The 20,972-nt window shown below is 40.9% G+C and overlaps 1 protein-coding gene across 1 annotated transcript in view; it reads right to left on the bottom strand.

Annotated features, from left to right (window-relative positions):
• LOC120741980 (Fc receptor-like protein 5) overlaps positions 1-13,436 on the bottom strand; it is a 127,176-nt gene extending 113,740 nt beyond the window's left edge. Inside the window, exons 1-4 of the mRNA XM_040045118.1 lie at positions 13,248-13,436; positions 12,684-12,716; positions 11,804-12,073; positions 10,872-11,138 (exon numbers count right to left, since the gene is read on the bottom strand). Coding sequence (XP_039901052.1) covers positions 10,872-11,138; positions 11,804-12,073; positions 12,684-12,716; positions 13,248-13,284 — 607 coding nt within the window. The 5' untranslated portion in view covers positions 13,285-13,436. The remainder of the gene's footprint in view (positions 1-10,871; positions 11,139-11,803; positions 12,074-12,683; positions 12,717-13,247) is intronic.
• Positions 13,437-20,972: the final 7,536 nt, after the last annotated feature.

The following is a 20,972-nucleotide window of genomic DNA, read 5'->3' as shown; positions in this document are numbered from 1 at the left end:
ATGTTTTGTTTCTGTCTTGGTTTCGACAGAACCGTCTGGATTTTTAGCTCTGAGGTTTGTGTCGTATTAATGAATTATAATACTGCTACTTCTCTGAGTCATGCTGACCATGATTGATGCAGAGCTTTAATTCTCTGTGATGTTCTGTCTCCATGCAATCTGTCATATGAGATTTAGCACATGTACAAGTTATCTTTTCATTTAACTATCAGCACATAGAGAGATGATCTGATTAGTTTGTGGATAATTTCATACAGGAAACAGAAATCAAATATAAACATAAAATGTTCAAATGTAAAAAGATTTTATTTCTACCTTCTAACTAAAAGATGCAAAAAATGATCAGAAACACAAAAATATACATGAAATACATTCAAATGTATTCACTGCCTATGATACAATTCTTATTTATATAATGTAAACAAATACAGTTAAAGTATTTGTTGGTGCCCATATCAGTATTTACACTGCAAACACTGACTGTAAATTGTGCTGTCAGATACTAAACATCACATATTTCTCGCTGCTGTTGGAACATGTTAGATACAGTCAAGGTTTATTACAATTTTTTTTTATAAAAGTAACCGAAGATAAAGAGCATGAATATTGAATATGAATACACCTCCATTTGGTTTATACTGAATGATATGATGTTATGATTTAATATTGTAACTGCACATAAAGCTGAGCATGTCTGATATTTGGGCAGCAGAGGAGCAAGACTGGCTTCATAAAAAGCTTCTTCTTGGCTTTGCTGCTACAGCTCTCCTCACTGACCTGTAAGACAAGCACAAAAAGACAAAGTGATTTCCAACATGTAAAGATATTATGAGCTGAAGACATTTAATAATGTGAAGAATAAATCAGCCTGCATGGCAGCAGAATTACTGAGAGAGCTTCCTGATGTGACTTCAGAATAAACTGCTGCATCAGCTGCAGGACTTGATGTTCCTGTGAATGAAGAGAAGATCATTGAAAGCAATAATATCATTAACCAGGAGGAAACTGGATGTGTCCACTGATGCAAATATAATTGAGTATGACAGATTTTAATCAGCTGATGGATTGTCCCTTGGAGATGATGGCAGACTTTGCTCACCTTTGTTTTTCTTGGCTTTTTCTTTTTTGGGCTGTTTGACCTCAGCATACATCAGACTGTCCTCTAAAAGAGACGTCAGAGCTCAGGACACATTTGTTCAGCACAGATATGATGACAAGAACATTACAGAGTAAAAACATGAGAGAAACTGTTTAGTTTGGGGACATATAGATGGACAATACCATACTGTACAATAACAATATCATTCTGTATATGAAGCAGACAAACTTACACTAAACTCTGAACGGCCCTCGATGTGTATAAGATTCACTCTGCTGATGTGTAGTGGTTGTATGCAGTAGCTAAGCTTGGTCAGTGAATAACTAAACTCCATGTTGACCTATAATTACCTGCAATATAATGATGTGATGACACATTCAAGTACAAACACTGAATGAGACTGTTGTGACTGTACCTGCAGCTCCCGTCTTCACCTCAGAGTAAACAGCACTCTGCTCTGCTTTATGATGCTTCTCTGTGAAGATGATCAGATAAATTAAAATAATTAAAAGATTTTAAACACTTTAAAAACTTAAAAAACTTTCCAGGCTTTTTTCTACACTGAGTGTTTTGTGTACTCACTCTTCTTTCCAAAGTTTTGAAGTGTAATAAGAGAGTATGTGACGTCTCCGGGTTCATCTGCACCTGAAATATAAAAATGTTTGTAAACACATCAAATGTAGTTAGTCTCCTTAAATCAAAAGCTTCTTGCATCTCTAGCTGCTCCGAGCTTTTCTAAATATGAACTGTACCAGTTCCAGTGTCTTCCACTGGTGTGATGGATTCATAGAGGTTAGCATCACCTTCATGAAAATGAAAAGAAACCAGAGTCAGAGTTTCATTTTAATGTCATCAGTCAAAGAAAGATTTTTATTAGTTGTGTTTAAGTCAAATCCAGGACTGTCAGATATTTTCAGAGCATGAACCCATCATGGTGTTACTGTTTGTGTTGTTCTGATATGAAACAACAACATTTGTGGATTCTTTCAGTCGAGTTAAAGATACAATCAGGTTGTAAAATCCTGTTTGTTTCTGATCTTTTGTGCATGTAGTCAGTTGGTTATTTGGATGTTTGTCCAGCTGGATTTTGATAAATGTTCTTTGAAAAGCTGCTGAGCACAAACTGAACCTAAGAAATGTTCCTGTTAATGGAGACTGAATGAAAAGTCAATATTAATAATGATAATAAAGATCGGTTTAAGTGCTGACCAGGATGAAGAGAGTTGTGTTCATGAGTTTCATTCTGGTTGACTCCATGATTTGTGGAGGAGCCCGGACTGTGACTCTCAGACTGGATCGACCTGAAACAGGAAATAAACACAATAAACTCAAAAGTAACTGATGTTTGTTTAAAATTATAATAAAAAGTATTTTACCAACCTGGTGAAGCAGGAACCTGTGAAAGAGACAAATGTTATTACACATGTTTGTGATGTGAATTTTTATTTTGTGTCATGAGATCAGAATACATGTATATGTGTGAATAATTAAAGTGTGTGTAGTAAATAAACTCTCTAATACAGCATGAAAAGAAGAGGCTCTTACACTTGGACTGTCTGCAGCAATACAACAAGAGCAGGAGAATAATAATGAGAGAGACTCCACAAACCAGTCCAACCATCAACCACACAGGAGATGAAGAGCTGTCAGCTCCTGACACAGTTACTGTAACAACAAACAATAAAGCTTAATTATATTTTATATTTCATGACGTGCTTTTATAAAAAATTATCATGAAAAAGATCCAGTTCATCTATTTTCATTGACTAGAAATCACTTTAACTCCATTTTAAATCCTGCTGTGTTTAAATGACTTTACTCCCCACAATAAACACATCAACACAAGTCCAGTCTCTTATAATTTCATCTTAAAATGTTGACTTCATTAAATCTGCTTTACAAACTTTTACTATACAAACATGTCAAACAGTCAAATCTTAATATAAAGAAACAAAAACTGATGTTTACATCGAGATTTTCTGTTTCCTGTCAGAAACTGTCAGCATGACTCTGCTCTGTGGTTTCATGTTGTGACTCCTGTTCTACACTACTTGCAGCCTTACTTGTAGAGTTGTTACAGAACTAAATGTGAATTTATGTTGATTTAGAAATTTGCTGATTTGGAGATTTGCTGAAAGTGATTGTTTCACATTCATAATCCCACCTAGCCTCCCCTCCTTGAATCACATTCCTGACACTGATTCTCTCGGCTCCACATTTTTCATGTTCAACCATCTCCAATAAGCGCATTATTACCAAAGAGGTTAAATATACTGCTTTTTGACCTTCACAATAATCCTCTATCATCAATTCATTCAACATTGTTGCTGAATCCAAACTCACCAGTTTTGTTAATGTGAACTTCTTGGCTGTCCTTTGTGTAGTAAACTGGGTTTCCTCTTCCTCCTCTGCACCTGTAGAGTCCTTCCTGTGAGACATTGATTCGTTCGTTTGATGGGGAGACAACATCCACTGTGGTATCATCTCTGTACCAGTAGTATTTCCATCCAGATGATGATGATGGGTTCACAGAGCAGGTCAGGGTCACACTGCCCCCTACTGGTATGATTGTTGTTCCTGCTGTCAGTGTGGCCCTGGGTTTATCTGCTGTTATAAAAAAGGAGGAAAATTATATAAATATGCAGATGATTCATTAAAAATGCATAAAAACAATCAATCATACCTAAACAGATCTGAAGATTTTCAGTCAGTGACTCTGGGTAAATGGATTTGCTCTACTTATATTATTGTATTTAGCCACTTAGAGCCTTTTTGTCTGAGGTATCAAACTGTGGCATTGTTTAGACACAACATTGAAGGATGAACCAAACACTGAAGACTGGAGAATGTGATTCATTAGACTCAACATAAAATATTTGTTTTCGGTCTGCCTGAGTGCTTCCTGAGAGGAAAACTTTGTAATGAGAAAGATTACTGTGGTAATGTGTCTGTAATGAACTGAGGCCATTTTCTGCTCTTTGGTTCGGCTTCTATGACCTGCATCCACATGTAAGACGTGCATTAGAAGGCATTTATTTATATTTCACAGAGAATCCATCCTCTGTTATTTGGTTTTGTCATTATAGTTATTTTGTGTATTTGTTTATTTTATATTTGAAAGCTTTCATTTTCTTTGTGACCTTCCCACACGTGTCACTTCCTGTAGTTTTGAAGGAGGCCCTGCTGGGGAGAGATGAGATTATGCTAATGATCCTGTTACAGAGGTTAAGCACAGTAAAAGTGCTAAAATGGGTCAAATCTTGCTTGATGTATTCAAAGACACTGTTTCTTTTAAAGCTGTGCGTGTAGAAGCCCAATCACATGAAGTTGCTGAACTGAATTTATTTTTATTTAAACAGTGTTGGAGAATAAACTCAGCAGGCAAAGCAACAGCTGACTCATCTCCTCGTTGACACAACACAGTTTGCAGCAACAGTGTGAGGCCAGACCAGCTGCACACAGTGAAATGAAATGGCTTCTTTCTTTGGCTTTGATCCCCCAAATTTCATAAACTGTGTCCTGGTGGTTTTAATGTGACCTCACTGAAAGACAAACAGACTGAAGAACTGCTGGTGTCACTGCTGTGATTGTGCTTTCTGCTCTCAGTGTGACTCTGACTCTGACTGGCACAAAACACAAGTTTATAATGTGACACAGGCGAACTGTCTTAGCTCAAAACTACACAACAGACGCACCTGATTTGTTATTTTTTACTTAAAACTTTCCTCTCTTTACATTCCCTTTTAAATGAATCATTGTAGAGTCACAGTGCACTCAGCTGTGTGTCTGTTTGCACAGTGAGTTTCTTGGAGGGTCTGAATTGTTTCTTGATGTTGAGTTTAACACACAAAACAGGAAACTTCAGTTTGAATCGTAAACCAACTCACATGAAACTGTCAGTCTGAAGGCATCACTCCATCGTGTTAAGAGATAGTCACTGCTACCCCGACATCTGTAGTCTCCACTGTGGGACACTGAAACTCTGCTGATCCTGTATTCACTGGATGTTGGAGGGCTGTTTGTGTTGGGTGCTGTCCATTCATATTTCCACACCTTTCCTTCACCTCCCTGAATCTCACATCTGAGAGTGATTGTCTCACCAGTGAATATCTGAGACCAGCTGTGCTGCAGCTTCACATCAGTCCTGTTGAAAACTTTCCACAGCAAAATTCCTCAATTAGGACACAAAAGGAATGAATTAACATTTTCATAATTTCTGTAGCTGAATCTCGTCCTGCTGGATGATGGAAAAGAAAAATATTTTCTAAGAAAAGGTTGATTAACCAGAGTGAGAAGTTTGCAGTTTGAAATCCTAACAGAATAAAAACAGATGCAGAAATCTGGAACAAATGTTTTATGTTCATGTTTCTGTTCAGATCAACAATTTTAAAACAGCTGAAGTCATTTCAAACATTTATCCTCTGATTCATATATATATATATAAAAGGATGGAGTGGTTTCCAGTAACAAAGAAAAGTGAGCAAACACTGCATCATCAAAAACATCATTCACTGTTATTTCCATCTACATATAAAATAATGTTGAGCTATATGTGCATGTGTGGTTTGTGGATCGGCTGGGAGAGAGGAGTCTGGAGGACTGAGGATGTTACAAATTGAATGTTTGGGTCAATTATGAACACTTTTTGTTTCTCTCTTTTTTTCTTTCTTTTCTCTTTTTTTTTGGCTATTCCTCTCTGCAAAAACTGCTTCTTAATTAAAGCAGCCTACTTGGACAAAACAATGATGAAAATAAGCTTTTTTAACTATTTATTGTTGTGGTGGGGCGTGGTTTGCGGTGCCGTGCGGACGCACCTGCACGGCATCCGCAATCACGCCCGCCGTGTTAAAACACGGGGACTCAGGGGTTGGTGTGTGTGTGGTGTGACGTCAATTAAATAAAGTTGGCTCCAAACGTTGCTCCGTGGTCCCGCCGTGCCTTATTCACGCCACATTGGTGCCGAAACCCAGGAGGCGGCACGGCGGGTCCGTATCGGAGCCAGGGAATGGAGGAGCTGGCCCGGAGGGTGGCCGAAATGGCGGCCGCCCAGCGGGAGCAGGCGGCGGAGGTGCGTCGCCAGCAGGAAGAGCTGCAGGACCGGTCCGAGCGCCACCTGGAAAGGATTGGGGAGCTGGTGGCGCTGCTCTGGGCCTGGGCGCCACCCCCACAAGTGTGTCCCGAGGACAGTGAAGCGGTGGAGGAGCCGTGTGGGGCACCTCGGCAGCCGGAGGTGGTGGACGAGTCACGCGGGGGTCCGAGCCTGCCGGAGGAGGAGGAGCAGCCGGGTGAAGGGCTGCTCCTGCCGGGAGCGGTGGAGGAGCCGCTCCAATCGGAGGCGGAGGACGAGGCGGGCGAGGGTCTACACCTGCCGGAGGAAGAGGAGTCGCTCCACCCAGAGGTGGACGAGGGGCTGTGCCTGCTGGAGGCGGAGGCGCAGTGCGGGGAGCCGCTCCAAACGGGAGTGGCGGAGGCGGTGGCGGAGCAGCTGCGCGAGGAGACGGAGGTCCCCGCTCCAGGGCAGCCTGCGCAGCCGGAGTTGGAGGCAGAGGAGCGGGACAGCCCCGCTAACCCGGGGGTCGGCGGGCTGGCTAGTCCAGCCTCGCTGCCACCAGTCGATTCTGCGCGCCTGACGTCTGCCCAGCCGCCTGTGTACAGGAGCTCACGGCCATGCCTGTGGGGCCGTGTCCGCTTGCTACGCGGCCGACCTCCGGACCAACTTCGCCGTTGCCGCTGGATGCGCGGGCGGCCACCGGAATGGACGCTTCCCCGTCGCTTGGGCTGGGGCGCCGATGTTTTGGGCCGAGTCTCGCCCCAGTTCGCGGGGGGGGGGGAGTAGGTTCGGCCAGATTGCTCCCCGGCCTCAATCGGGCGATGGGGGTATGTGGTGGGGCGTGGTTTGCGGTGCCGTGCGGACGCACCTGCACGGCATCCGCAATCACGCCCGCCGTGTTAAAACACGGGGACTCAGGTGTGTGTGTGTGTGTGTGTGTGTGAATAAAGTTGGCTCCGAGGTCCCGCCGTGCCTTATTCACGCCACAATTGTATATAAATATCAGAAGCTCTGTTATTCTTCTGTTTAACAAGTAAATATACTTTGGCCTTAGAAAGTAGTATTTAAGTCTTAACATGATTGTAGTACATACACATAAATGCATATTGTGTGTACTATAAATACCTAAATTATGTTGTTTAATAGCAGCCAAGCCACACAAATTTATGTGTACACAAACAGTACACACATGTGAGTGCAGTCAGACAAATGTAAAAAGGCTCAGCAGTAAAAATAAAGTCAAAGTCTGTGGTTTGTCTCGTAGGTTTAAAATGCCCAGAGGAAGGGCTGAGTAGTTGGTAAACATGGCCACAACACCAACAAATGGTTTGCAGCATTGCAGTGGTGAGAAGTTTTTCATGGGTTTAGCCTGCACATAGATGGATTCAACAGGCAATACAAGGATTTGCTGTTCTGTGCATTGCTAATTATTAAAGCATGAATGAATAATGTAGAGGTCAGTCTCTAGAAAGTTCCAGTAGGTTTGTTGATTAGAATCTGTCATAGGGGCACCATCTCAGAGTTAGCTGATACTTTAATACAAATCCTTGAAAGAGTAGTTGTCAAACAGCTAACAGATCATCTGCAGAGGAATGGTTTATTTGAAGAGTTTCAGTCAGGTTTCAGAGCTCATCACAGCACAGAAACAGCTTTAGTGAAGGTTACAAATGATCTTCTTATGGCCTCTGACAGTGGACTCATCTCTGTGCTTGTCCTGCTAGACCTTAGTGCAGCATTCGATACTGTTGACCATAATATCCTATTAGAGCGATTAGAACATGCTGTAGGTATTACAGGTACTGCACTGCAGTGGTTTGTATCATATCTATCTAATAGACTCCAGTTTGTGCATGTAAATGGAGAGTCCTCTTCACACACTGAGGTTAATTATGGAGTACCACAGGGTTCAGTGCTAGGACCAATTCTGTTTACATTATACATGCTTCCCTTAGGCAGTATCATTAGAAGACATAGCATACATTTTCACTGCTATGCAGATGACACCCAGCTCTATCTGTCCATGAAGCCAGATAACACACGCCAATTAGTTAAACTGCAGGAATGTCTTAAAGACATAAAGACCTGGATGGCCGCTAACTTTCTGCTTCTTAATTCAGATAAAACTGAGGTTATTGTACTCGGCCCTGAAAAGCTTAGAAATATGGTATCTAACCTGGATGGCATTACCTTGGCCTCCAGTAACGCGGTGAGGAACCTTGGAGTCATTTTTGACCAGGACATGTCCTTCAATGCACAAATTAAACAAATATGTAAGACTGCTTTCTTCCATTTGCGCAACATCTCTAAAGTTAGAAATATACTGTCTCAGAGTGACGCTGAAAAACTAGTCCATGCATTTATTACTTCCAGGCTGGACTACTGTAATTCATTATTATCAGGATGTCCAAAAAACTCACTGAAAAGCCTTCAGCTAATCCAAAATGCTGCAGCAAGAGTGCTGACAGGGACTAGAAAGAGAGAGCATATTTCTCCTGTTTTGGCTTCCCTTCATTGGCTTCTTGTTAAATCCAGAATTGAATTCAAAATCCTGCTCCTCACATACAAGGTCTTAAATAATCAGGCCCCATCTTATCTTAATGACCTTGTAGTACCATATCACCCTATTAGAGCGCTTCGCTCTCGCTCTGCAGGCCTACTTGTTGTTCCTAGAGTATTTAAAAGTAGAATGGGAGGGAGAGCCTTCAGTTTTCAGGCCCCTCTTCTGTGGAACCAGCTTCCAGTTTGGATTCGGGAGACAGACACTATCTCTACTTTTAAGATTAGGCTTAAAACTTTCCTTTTTGCTAAAGCATATAGTTAGGGCTGGACCAGGTGACCCTGAATCCTCCCTTAGTTATGCTGCAATAGACGTAGGCTGCCGGGGGATTCCCATGATGCATTGAGTTTTTCCTTTCCAGTCACCTTTCTCACTCACTATGTATTAACAGACCTCTCTGCATTGAATCATATCTGTTATTAACCTCTGTCTCTCTTCCACAGCATGTCTTTTATCCTGTCTTCCTTCTCTCACCCCAACCGGTCACAGCAGATGGCCCCGCCCCTCCCTGAGCCTGGTTCTGCCGGAGGTTTCTTCCTGTTAAAAGGGAGTTTTTCCTTCCCACTGTCGCCAAAGTGCTTGCTCATAGGGGGTCATGTGATTGTTGGGTTTTTCTCTGTATCTATGAAGCGCCTTGAGGCGACTTATGTTGTGATTTGGCGCTATATAAATAAAATTGAATTGAATTGAATTGAATTGAATACTCTATCAGGCATGCTCTCTAATTGATCTGTTATTATATACAAAAGTCTGCATCAGTGTGAGTGATTAATATGTGCGACTTTAATTTATAGACTGTGATTGTTGGAACTGTTGAACTTTTATTAGAATATGATATATTTGTAGATAATTTTTCTCTTTATCTTAGTTGATATAGTCTTCAGTGGTAATAATATCTTCTTTTTTTTTTTGCCTGTCCTGTTTGGCTCTTTTGCCATCAGAATTGTTGTCTAAAGGCAAAGAAAGATGCCCAACGGATTTACTTTACCAAATTGACCATCCCAGCCTTGCCATAATGGTCCATTTGATTCACCTTTTGTTGTTTATTTTATTTTCACTTACTGAATACGGGACAGACTTGACTGGGGGAAAGAAGGGGAGAAAGAAAGAGGGAAAGAGAAACAGCTGAAAAGAGGGACGGGGGAGAAGGGCAAAAAACAAAAACCAACAGAATGGGCAGGGGGGAAAAAAATGCATATATCGATCACCTGGATCAACACTTTTTTTTAATGTGTGTGTGTGTGTGCATGTTCATATTTAGTATGTTAATTAGAATTTAACACCAAAGGGCCGTAGTCCATGACAAACATAACAAAACCCTGTCTGTATTTTTATTCCAGAACCATTATATCATTAAAAATTCAAAAACATTGGTACCAGTTCAGCTCAGTGGGTGAGCAGTCTGGCCAGATTCGAGTCCCAGCCTGCACCCCTTTGCTGCATTTCTTCATTTCTATTCTCTCTCTCGGCTTTCCTGTCTATCTACATTGTCTCTATCCAAAAAATCCTAAAAGGCCTAAAAATTATCTTTAAAAAAGTTAGGAGCATTGATGGTTCACACATTTCATGTGTAATTATTGCTTCACAGGTCATGATGATGTCGATGACTGTAGCCGTGCTTCTAGGTCACACGTATGTCTACAGAGCCACAATGGGAGGTGTTTGGACGCTGCATACGTGCATCATCCGTTATTATAGCTTTGATTTGCACAGAGGAGGAGCTCCAGGTCACTGAAAGTCGAGCAGGTGAGAATTTCTGTTCACTCGCTCTGGGCGGTCAGACTCCCACAGAGAAGAATGTCTAAGTCTCAGTTTTTACCATTTAAACATGTATGAATAAAATTAAATGCAGACTTCTGGTGAAGCCTGCATCTCCCAGCCGTCATTGTTACCTTTCTGTTGTAAGGACAAGTCACAAAGTCTGTCCCACTCAGTGTTCAGTTATGATTTAAATACAAATAAATATAATATTAAATGATTTTTTTTAGTGCCATAAAAACATGCTTAGGAATGACTGAGCCATACATTTATTTTCTAACTGGTTATATACTATTATTATTATTATTATTATTATTATTACATCATAAAATTATAACAGTTTTATTAGCCCTTATCAAATGCTTGACAGGTCCATAATTACTTTCAAATTAAATGTTTAAACTCACCAGTTTCCTGAATGATGACTGGATCACTTTGTGCTATGAGTGAAGTTGTGTCTGTTCTCCATCCTCTGCATTGGTATTTTCCTCCTTTAGAGATCCTGATCACTTTATCTGATCCAACAGCTTCTGTGGACTTCACTGCAGACGAGGTTTCTCTGACCCACTCATATTTTAAGTCAGCAGAGTGTTTCACATCACAGGTCAGTGTCACACTGCCCCCTGCTGGTATGGTTGTGCTGTCTGCTGTTACAGTGATATTCACTCCATGTCCTGTAATGAAGAAATACAAAAACAAAACAAAAAAACCCCACTGAACGAATTTGATGCAAGTGAAGTCAAAAAAATATCACAACATAACTGAAAGTTATTGGGGTTACATATTAGAGAGCTTCTAATTTAAATCTTAATCAAATCCTCAAACATGGGAATATTTGATGAAACTAAAGAGGATGTAGAAATCTGGAGTGTGTCATGATCCCGGGTCTGACTTTGTGTTTCTGAGGAGTTTTTAGGTTAAATTCTTTGTTGTCTTCCTGTTTTATTTTGGTATTCATTTGTTTCTTGTGTCTTATGTTGAATTTTACTTCCCTCTCAGTGTGTGTGTGTGTGTGTGTGTGTGTGTGTGTGTGTGTGTGTGTGTGTGTAAAGTTTCATTTTTTCTTATTCAGCCTGTCTCAGAGTGCATTTAGGTCCTCATCTTTCATCACATGACAGGATGAAGAAGTTCGATGTTTTTTTTTCTGCAGTTCAGGTCAATAACTTTAATCAGCTGTATTAGGTTCAATGATTTATCCACTAATTAAATATAAAACACAGAACTAAATTTTCAGAGACAATCAAAGGTCACAAACTCTACATTAAGAGGTTTCACATATTTAGAAATGGAGAAACTTTGGAGAATACAAGATGTTTCCAGATTAAAATTTTAAACTCACCAGTTTCCCGAATGACGACTAAGTTACTTTCTTCTGGGCCTGAATTTGTCCCTTTATGTCCTCTGCAGCTGTAGATGCCAGCTTTAGAGATCACCAGTTCTCTCTTTGATTCACCAGCTACTGCGATCTTCTGATTAGAGTTTAAATTGGGTTCTCTGAACCACTCATATTGAAAGTTAGCAGAGTTCTTCACATCACAGGTCAGTGTCACACTGCCCCCTGCTGGTATAGTTAATCTGTCTGCTGTCAGAGTGGCCTTCACTCCAAGTTCTGTAATTTAGAAAAAGATCAAAAGAATAAAATTGTTGCTCTGAATGTTTGATGCAAACTTAAATAATGTGAATCATCTTTTGCAGCCACACAATTCAACACACTGAACATCTACAGAGACTTTGGAGTGACGTGTTAGACAGCTTCTAATCAAAACACCAAATGAGGGATGAAGGAAACAAACTCTATGCTGAGCTCAGAGCAGCATTTGGTTACCATGTTCATGTTGGTTTTTCCTTTAATTTGTCATCTGTGTGGAGCTTTGATAATTAGCATTGTTACAACTCCAAGAGGTAATCCAAAATATATATATATGTATAATCCAGCATACGATCCAACAGCATCACTCAGTGAGATAAACTGCACTGCACACACTGTTGATATTTTCAGATCAGATAAACATGAAAAGAAAATCCACATGTATGAAGCCACAGCTCTTCAGTAAATATACAGTTTGTATCATGGGCGTGTGCTTGAGTGCTCACACACTTAACATGGTTATATTAACATTTTAACCAATAATCTCAATGAAATGTTTGGTTTATGATACAAAATATAACACAGAGGACGTCATTTAGAGCAACACAGGAAGAAAAAACAGTTTTCTCACCTTCAGTGTTTCCATGGTTGACTGTACTGAGCACTAAAATAATGAATGAAACATCATCAGACATTATACAACTGACAAAATCACAATAAATATATAAACTGAGGCTTTTTAAATCTTCAGATGGCAGAGTTATTGCTCATCACCTAATTTATGTGTTTATTAGCTCTCAAACAGGCTGGAAACATGAAAAAATCAAAAAAAAAAAAACTTTTTTAAAGTGTGGACCGTAAATGTAAGATAAGATAAGATAACCTTTATTAGTCCCACGCGTGAGAAATTTGTTTTGTTACAGCAGTGGACAGTGCAAAGTTACATATAAAATTAGAAAAAAGAGAAGCACTGGAATAATATATAAATAGATACTGTACACATGTATACATTGCATACATGTGTAATGGATGCAAACAGCAGCAGTGTCTCTAACAGTTTAAACAGTCACTAGTCTGCTGTGTTGAAGCTGTCAGGTAAACAGGTTAAAGCAGAGATACACTGTAATTGTCACCAGTGAGAAACATTTTCCTTCATCACTGCCATTCAAACAGTAAAGGTGTGTATTGTACTCACAGAATAACCCCAGCAAACAGAGCAAAGAGTGCCCCATCCTCACGTCCAGCCCTGCACGCTGATCTGCATCTAATCTCAAAGTGTTCGACTTTGCATTGATAATAAATGCAGAACAAAGAGAAGCTGCACTTAATGTAGATAAGACCAGAGTTTATATTCAGCTCCTCCTTCTATCACCTCTCTGTGCTTCCTTCCTTTTAGACAAACCTCAAACAGCTCCTGTAGCTTTGACCACAGCAGTTGTGTGACGTGTTCACATTTCCTGTCCACTGCAAACATTTAAGCTTCTTTCCTGTTTTGTGTTCCTACCTTTCTCTGTGATATACAAAGGTGCTCTGTTGCTTAGTTACTGACACACTTTGCAGGTCATAGTTTTGTCTTTGTTGTCGTGTCCTGTGGATCCTGCTGGAGTTTTCTTCTTCTGCAGACTGAGAGTCATCGTTTCAGCAAGTGTTTTGGTGTATTCATCATTATTCATGGAGACATTGATTGACCAGATTGGAGCAGAGTTCTGACTCGTGGTTGTAAAAGTTGTTCTGTACCTCCAGACATCCTTTTTTTTTTTTATTTGACCACAGATCTTCTCCATCGTTATGAATCTGTTGTAATCCTTATGTTGTTGAACTTCATCCTCCACACTTTTAGCTCAAAAACCATCAGGCAGTTCTACAGTCACAGTGTTTCTTTAAGCTCAGCACAGATCTGTGAATGTTCTCACAATGTGCTGAAATTCTACTTTTAAGTTTGGTTGTGACCCCAAACACAGGAAGTGACTCACTGTGTAGTTCTTCTAAAGACGTGTGTGACTCACAAACTAAAGTAAAATGAGAACATTTGAATTCATAGTAACGTTTATGATTTGATGGCATATCAAAGAAAAACACTAACACTCATCTGAAGACAGCTTGATAATCTCACTCAATATTTAACAACAATACAAAAAACAAACAGATTGCAAATAAAGATGAAACACTGTGATAACAACATGTGTTTAGAAAACTCAATGCAACGTAGTGCGTGTGTGTGTGTGTGTGTGTGTGTGTGTGTGTGTGTGTGTGTGTGTGTGTGTGTGTGTGTGTGTGTGTGTGTGTGTGTGTGTGTGGTTTCCATTTACAATGTTTTGTATCTAGAAAACATGCCGCTAGTTAAAGGTCTGTCAGCAGATTAAATCTGGTCCTGAAAAAACAGGTGAATAATGAGATGGACGACAGGTAGTGTGTTGTCCTCTGTTAATAACGATCTGGTTATGCCAGATCTTTATTTATTCACATTCATTTATTCTAAACACACCATAAATACATCACAGTCTGAGAGTCTCACGTTTCACATTCCAATCAGAATCATAATATATTAAAAAAAATCCATACAGCCATATCTAATGTTATTTGTGCACGAATTAATTAAATGTAATGCTGTCACCAAGCATATTATGTTACTCAGAGATAATAATTACACTCTTGTTTTCCACATAGTTCAACAGAACAAACATTCCTGACAAACTAGGGCTTCACACAAACAAAGCAGAGCTAGCAGGATTAATACAACAATCACTGCAGAGGCACTCAAAATAGTCTCTGTAAAGTCAAATGTTCAGGCAGTGTGTTGTATAATTGTTACAAAAAGGAGCTTTAAGTTTGAAAACACACACACAGCTGCTACAGGCGGGGCAGGCTTGTGTGGTGAGCTAAGTTCGCTCCTACTGTCTCAGCAGCACCATGTTACATTTCGAAGTGCAAAATAAACAAACAAACCAACAAACACAAATCCCAACAAAACAAAGTTCTGGTCTGGTTTCAGCTTTACTTGTCACACATATGGACCATATATGTGATTTTCTTTCCTTTTTTTCTTTCCTAGACTAAAAAAAGACCATCCATCCATCTTCATCCGCTTTATCCGAGGCCGGGTCGCGGGGGCAGCAGCCTAAGCAAAGCGGCCCAGACCTCCCTCTCCCCAGCCACCTCCTCCAGCTTATCCGGGGGAATACCAAGGCGTTCCCAGGCCAGCCGAGAGATATAATCTCTCCAGCGTGTCCTGGGTCTGCCCCGGGGCCTCCTCCCGGTGGGACATGCCTGGAACACCTCACCCAGGAGGCGCCCAGGGGGCATCCTTGTCAGATGCCCGAACCACCTCAGCTGGCTCCTTTCGATGTGGAGCAGCAGCTGCTCTACTCTGAGCCCCTCCCAGATGGCCGAACTTCTCACCCTATCTCTAAGGGAGAGGCCAGCCACCCTTCGGAGGAAGCTCATTTCTGCCGCTTGTATCCGCGATCTCGTTCTTTCAGTCACTACCCACAGCTCGTGGCCATAGGTGAGGGTAGGGACGTAGATCGACCGGTAAATTGAGAGCTTCACTTTTACACTCAGCTCCCTCTTCACCACGACGGACCAGTGCAGTGTCTGCATTACTGCAGCTGCAGCCCTAATCCCTCTGTCGATCTCCGGCTCCCTTCTCCCATCACTCGCGAACAAGACCCTGAGATACTTGAACTCCTCCACTTGGGGCAGGAACTCATCCCACTAAAAAAAGACTCCCCAGAAAATCCAGTAAATGATGAGATAAAGGCAGGTACTGTGTTTTACTCTTTGGCTTCTTCCAAATCTGAAGATGCAACACTAATTCTTAGTTGGAAGAAGGTGCTCCCTTGTTGTGTAACTTAGAATCACAAAACACAAAACAAAAATCAGAAAATTAAGGCCATGATTTGATAAAATTACACTTGAAAGACTTACACAATATGGAAAATTAAATCACATAAATCACAAAATGGTATTGTCATACTTATCTCAGCTATGGTAAATGCCCTGTATTTGTATAGCGCTTTACTTAGTCCCTATGGACCCCAAAGCGCTTTAAAGATATGTACTGTGTTCATCTACAGAGCTGAAATCCTCCCCTCGGTCCAAAGTATTCAATTATGTGTAGAATACTTAATCAAAAAAACTGCAGTGACTGATTTAAGTGTAAAGATTAATAACATTTGGCCCTTGTTTACAATTTTACTAAAATCTTTAATTATTTATTAAAACCAGAAATAAATTAATTATCAAATGTATTCTAAAACAGAAGCCCAATATCATGACTTACTAATAAACACTGTATATCTAACAGTATCATAATAAATATTCCCAAAGTGTTTTTCTATATTTATACACAACTGATTCCATACAAAGGAAATATGCAAAGTACTGTAAAATATTGCATTAACTACCAAATTTACAATAAAGCTATTGTGTTTTTTTTTTAAATAAATCAAATTTCATACGGTATTGAGGTGGTATTTACAGTAAAAAGAAGCTTTCATTCCAGCTTTCTCCCATGTTGCTCTGTATTCTGTCAGTTTTATATCCTTATAATCTGCCTGTGCTGTCAGCTATCAGGGCTAAAGCATGATGTCATCTGGTGGGCTGCACATATTTAACTGTCCTTCCTCATTTTATTTCTGCAGGCTGATGGAAAAACTGAGATCATTGTTATTTTTAAGTGCAGATGAGCCTGCAGCTATGTCATCATTTCAGTTATACCACAGAGAAATTTTCACACAAGGTTTTCCACCAATCATTTGTCTTTATTGTGAAGTGAACCGTAATGTAAAAATAAAGCCAAGGTTAAACACACTTAATTTGAACTTCATTCAACTTCATACCAAACAATAATACAAACTCAATACAACCAAACAATGGCTGGTGGTGGTGAAGCCTCTCGTTGAAATCTGATTGTATTGAATCTATGAGAAAACAACCCTGACGTTCAGGTGATGTAAAACCGCAGTAAACACTCTGTGGACACATTAATGGTGTCAGTCACTGTGGTTTCAGGTCTTACTGAATGCAGCATCATGTTTAATGACAAGGATGTTCTGTATGTTTCAGGGTGGGGACAGCTGCTGACTAACAAGTCTCTTCCACATGAGCACACGGTATGGGTCAGTTTCTCAGTCAGATCCAAAACTTCATCAGCTACAAAACGATGGTGATAACCAGTTTGTTCTCAGTTTGGTGCTTTTTCCTTAAACTTCAGTTGTGCAAACACAATCTTCCTGCTTCATTCTGTCAAAAATCTTCTGGAAACATCAAAACCAAAGTTTGCTGCAATGAAATGAATACAAACCGAATTTCTTATATTTTTTTAACTTTGTCATAAATTTTACTTTCGTTTAGTCAGTTATTGTTCTTACTGTCATGGAACAACTGAAACCACATAATTTCCTCAAGGATTAATAAAGTGTTCTGATTCTGATTTTCCCTCATTTTCAGTCTGTTCCTTGTATCTGACCATTTTCACAGGACTGCCTACAACGTTTTAAGCCATTTAACACTGATCTGTGAATAAAGGGATGAACCAGTGATGCGTCTACACACTACAGACAACCTATCAAAGAGCCTGTATTTTTAGGTAATTTGTTACGAGCATTCTCACTTCCTGTTTTATTTTGATAGTTACTTTTCTCTACTGTCTTGTTTTTAGTCTATATGTGTCCTAAACTCTGCAATTCATGACAGATTACAAACCACTGATTATACTTTAGAGTTATGTCTTATAAGTTATTAATATGGGAAGAGAAACTGGCCTGTTTGGAGTTTCAATAAAAAGAAAATCACATCAACAAGATAGAAATATGGCTAATTTTATATAATTTACACATCTACAGAGAAACAAGCCACACAGCTCTGACAAGGATAATTGTAAGAGAATGGATGGGTGGATGGATGAGCAGCTACAACATTTACATACAGAGACTCATAAAGGCAGCTGCTTTTCAGCATGAGAAACCACCTTTCACAGTTTCTCTTGATGCACACAAACATTGTTTCTCTTTAGTATGTGATCACCACCATGGCTCCACTTTTACCTGTTTTCACACAGCGGCATGTATATTTAGATACCATAGTGGGAACTACAGTTTGACTTTTGTATGCAAGGCACATTTTTATATGTCTGTACTACAATAACAGTAATAATTATCACTGTCACATGTATTTTAGTTCCTTGTTAACTATCTGCTGTTAGCTGATAACATAAAACAAGTCATCTGCTAAACAGAAGACCTCAGACTGAAACCACAGGCTGCATTTCCTCTTTTCTCGGTGACCTGAACTATCAGTAGACGAAAATAAGCCTGTGGCAGAGCAGACGGTAGCCACCAACAGTCCTCTACACACATGTAGACATCACAGCAGGATCAATTAAAAATGTTTTAAAATTTTTAATTGATCCAAAAAAAAGCCACACAGTATTCTCAATTTCTCTCTGGGATTAATGTGTTTATTTTATTTCTTTGTGTTTGTTGGGGGGGGGGCTGTCCCTCCTTTGAGAGTGGGTGCTGGGTGGATCTCGGCAACAGGGTGCCACTCTTGTATCTTGCAGACAGACAGCCCCTCTGCTCTTATCTGGCAGGGCCCTGATCTGGTGTGCATGTAATGTGCTAAAGGTACTGGACTGCACCATCTCCTCACGGGGAGGGTTACTCTGTGCAGATGGAATATGGAACATTGTGGAGAAATAGTCTCTTAATTGGAGAAGTAAGGTTGTTACGTGTCTGCAGGCTGCATGTTTTCTTTCCCTCTCCTTTTGTTTGCCATTCCCTTAGGTCGCAGACTGCAGGCTGATGTCAATCTGGGGACGTCCAATTAATTAGAGGAGGGAGGCCCTAATTGGACAAACCAGGAGTGAAGCCCTTGATAAGGAGACTCACCTGTGGCTGGGCGCGGCTCTCTTCCCTCCTTGAATTGTTTGACACATGTGTGACGTTTCCCTGCTGTCTTTCTTTTGTTTGATGATTGTGGTGGGAGTAAAGTGGACTAGGTAAGTTTGGGGACCCCATACACTTACTCACGTAGAGTCTTTGTGTTAGAAACACTAGGTAAGTAGGTTGGTGCCACCCATGTAATTTTGAGCTTGTTTTAAGTTGAGGTTTAGGGTCTTTCTCTCCTGTTTGTTGCTTTTCTAGGATAGTAGCTCAGCTAAGTTTTGGTTTTGTCTTTTTGGTGTGTTTTTTTTTTTTTTTTTTTTTTTTTGGCACAACCTAACTGTCCCTTTTTCCCCCACATTTGTTGTTTGAGTCTGGGTTGTTTATTTTGTGAGAGCGCCGCCATTAAACCTTTTTTCATAACACCTGTACTGAGTTTCCGGAGTTGTGTTATCCCCTCCTGCCCTCGGGGAGACGTAAGGTTATAAAGTAACTGTATCAAAAACAGTTATATTCACACAATATTTTCCACCAATCATAAGTCTTTACTGAGAAGTGAGACTTCCTGTGAAACTAAACCCAAGGTCCTCATTACACACAGTTAATATGAACTTCATTCAACTTCATGTAAAGAATAATACAAACTCGATACAAACACACAGAAGTTTTACAGTGTGTTAACAGTCTTTAAGGTTCAAGTGCCTTAATGATGGTTTTATTTAAATCTATCTTGGTTTTATTGGTCAGCAGGTGGTGACTCCTCTGGTTAAAGTCTAATTGTATCGACGTCTATAAACAACCCTGATGTTCAGCTGATTTATGACACCAGTAAATATATTCTGGTTACATTAATGGTCTCAGTCACTGCAGTTTCAAGTGATACTGAATGCAGCATCATGTTTAAGGACAATAAAGTACTGAAGGTTTTAGGGTGGGGACACTTCCTCATTGACAAGCCCATATGAGTATACAGTGTAGCTCAGTTTCTCAGGGAGGTCCAAAATCAGCTTCAAAGACTAAGATACCAATGACTTAAATTCACAGTTTTGGCAGACAGCGTCAGTCTTCCTAATAGTCTGTTATTTAATATACTTTGCGTAACACATACTTTAAAATTAGCCTGTTTTAAAGTTGCAGTTAGAAGAAAAACATAAGTATAAGATTTAGTGGGTAGAGCGTGAGGCAGAGTATTTTTTATTTTTATTTTTTTTAAATTCACACATATATTAACTTTTACAGCATGAATGTCACGGCTGGCGGGGGGAGCCGTGTGGTGTGGAGGAAAAGGAGGACCCAAGATGCAGCAAACTGATGACACGAGTGATGTTTATTTACAAGGTGGTGGAGGTGGTCACAGTCTGGAGGCCGACCGCGTGTGAAGGCAGCGGCGGCGTCTAGGAGGTCGTCCATATTGACGATGACGCTCCACCAGCGGCCTGGCAGATGACCGCCGATGTCGAGGCGGCAGTTCGGGACCCGAAGGTGGCGTGGCCTTCGCAGCACCAGACGAGACCGAAGCAGAGGCTGGACCAGGCGAGGCTGAAGCTGAAGCAGACGAGGCCGAAGCAGACGAGGCCGAAGCAGACGAGGCCGAAGCAGACGAGGCCGAAGCAGACGAGGCCGAAGCAGACGAGGCGACTGGACCAGGCGAGGCAGATGATGCTGAAGCCGGGCCAGGCGAGGCAGATGATGCTGCAGCAGGGGGCTGGACGGGCTCCTCGGGCCCCCCAGCGAAAACAGTCTCTGGACCAGTGGGCACCGGGGCCCCTGGAACACACAGGTCAGAACCAGCAGGCGCGCGGGCCTCTGGCAGGCACAGTTCAGAACCAGCAGGCGCACGGGTCTCTGGCAAACACAAGGCAGACTGCAGCTGCACAGAGCATTGACCCAGCTCAGGCAGCGACAGCCGGATGCAGTCCTCAGCTGGCTTCATAATCTCCAGGGGTCCAGAGTCGGCCGGGGGCTGGGACCCAGCCTCTGGGGAGGCCCTGGAGTGCGTCACAGTCTCTGGGCTGGCCAGCTGTTGCGGACTGACT

The sequence above is a fragment of the Simochromis diagramma genome, unplaced genomic scaffold (assembly GCF_900408965.1).
Source record: "Simochromis diagramma unplaced genomic scaffold, fSimDia1.1 OVJJ01000590.1, whole genome shotgun sequence".
NCBI classification, from domain to species: domain Eukaryota; kingdom Metazoa; phylum Chordata; class Actinopteri; order Cichliformes; family Cichlidae; genus Simochromis; species Simochromis diagramma.
Note: the sequence above shows the minus strand (reverse complement) of the source record. Positions and strands in the feature narration are given on the sequence as shown.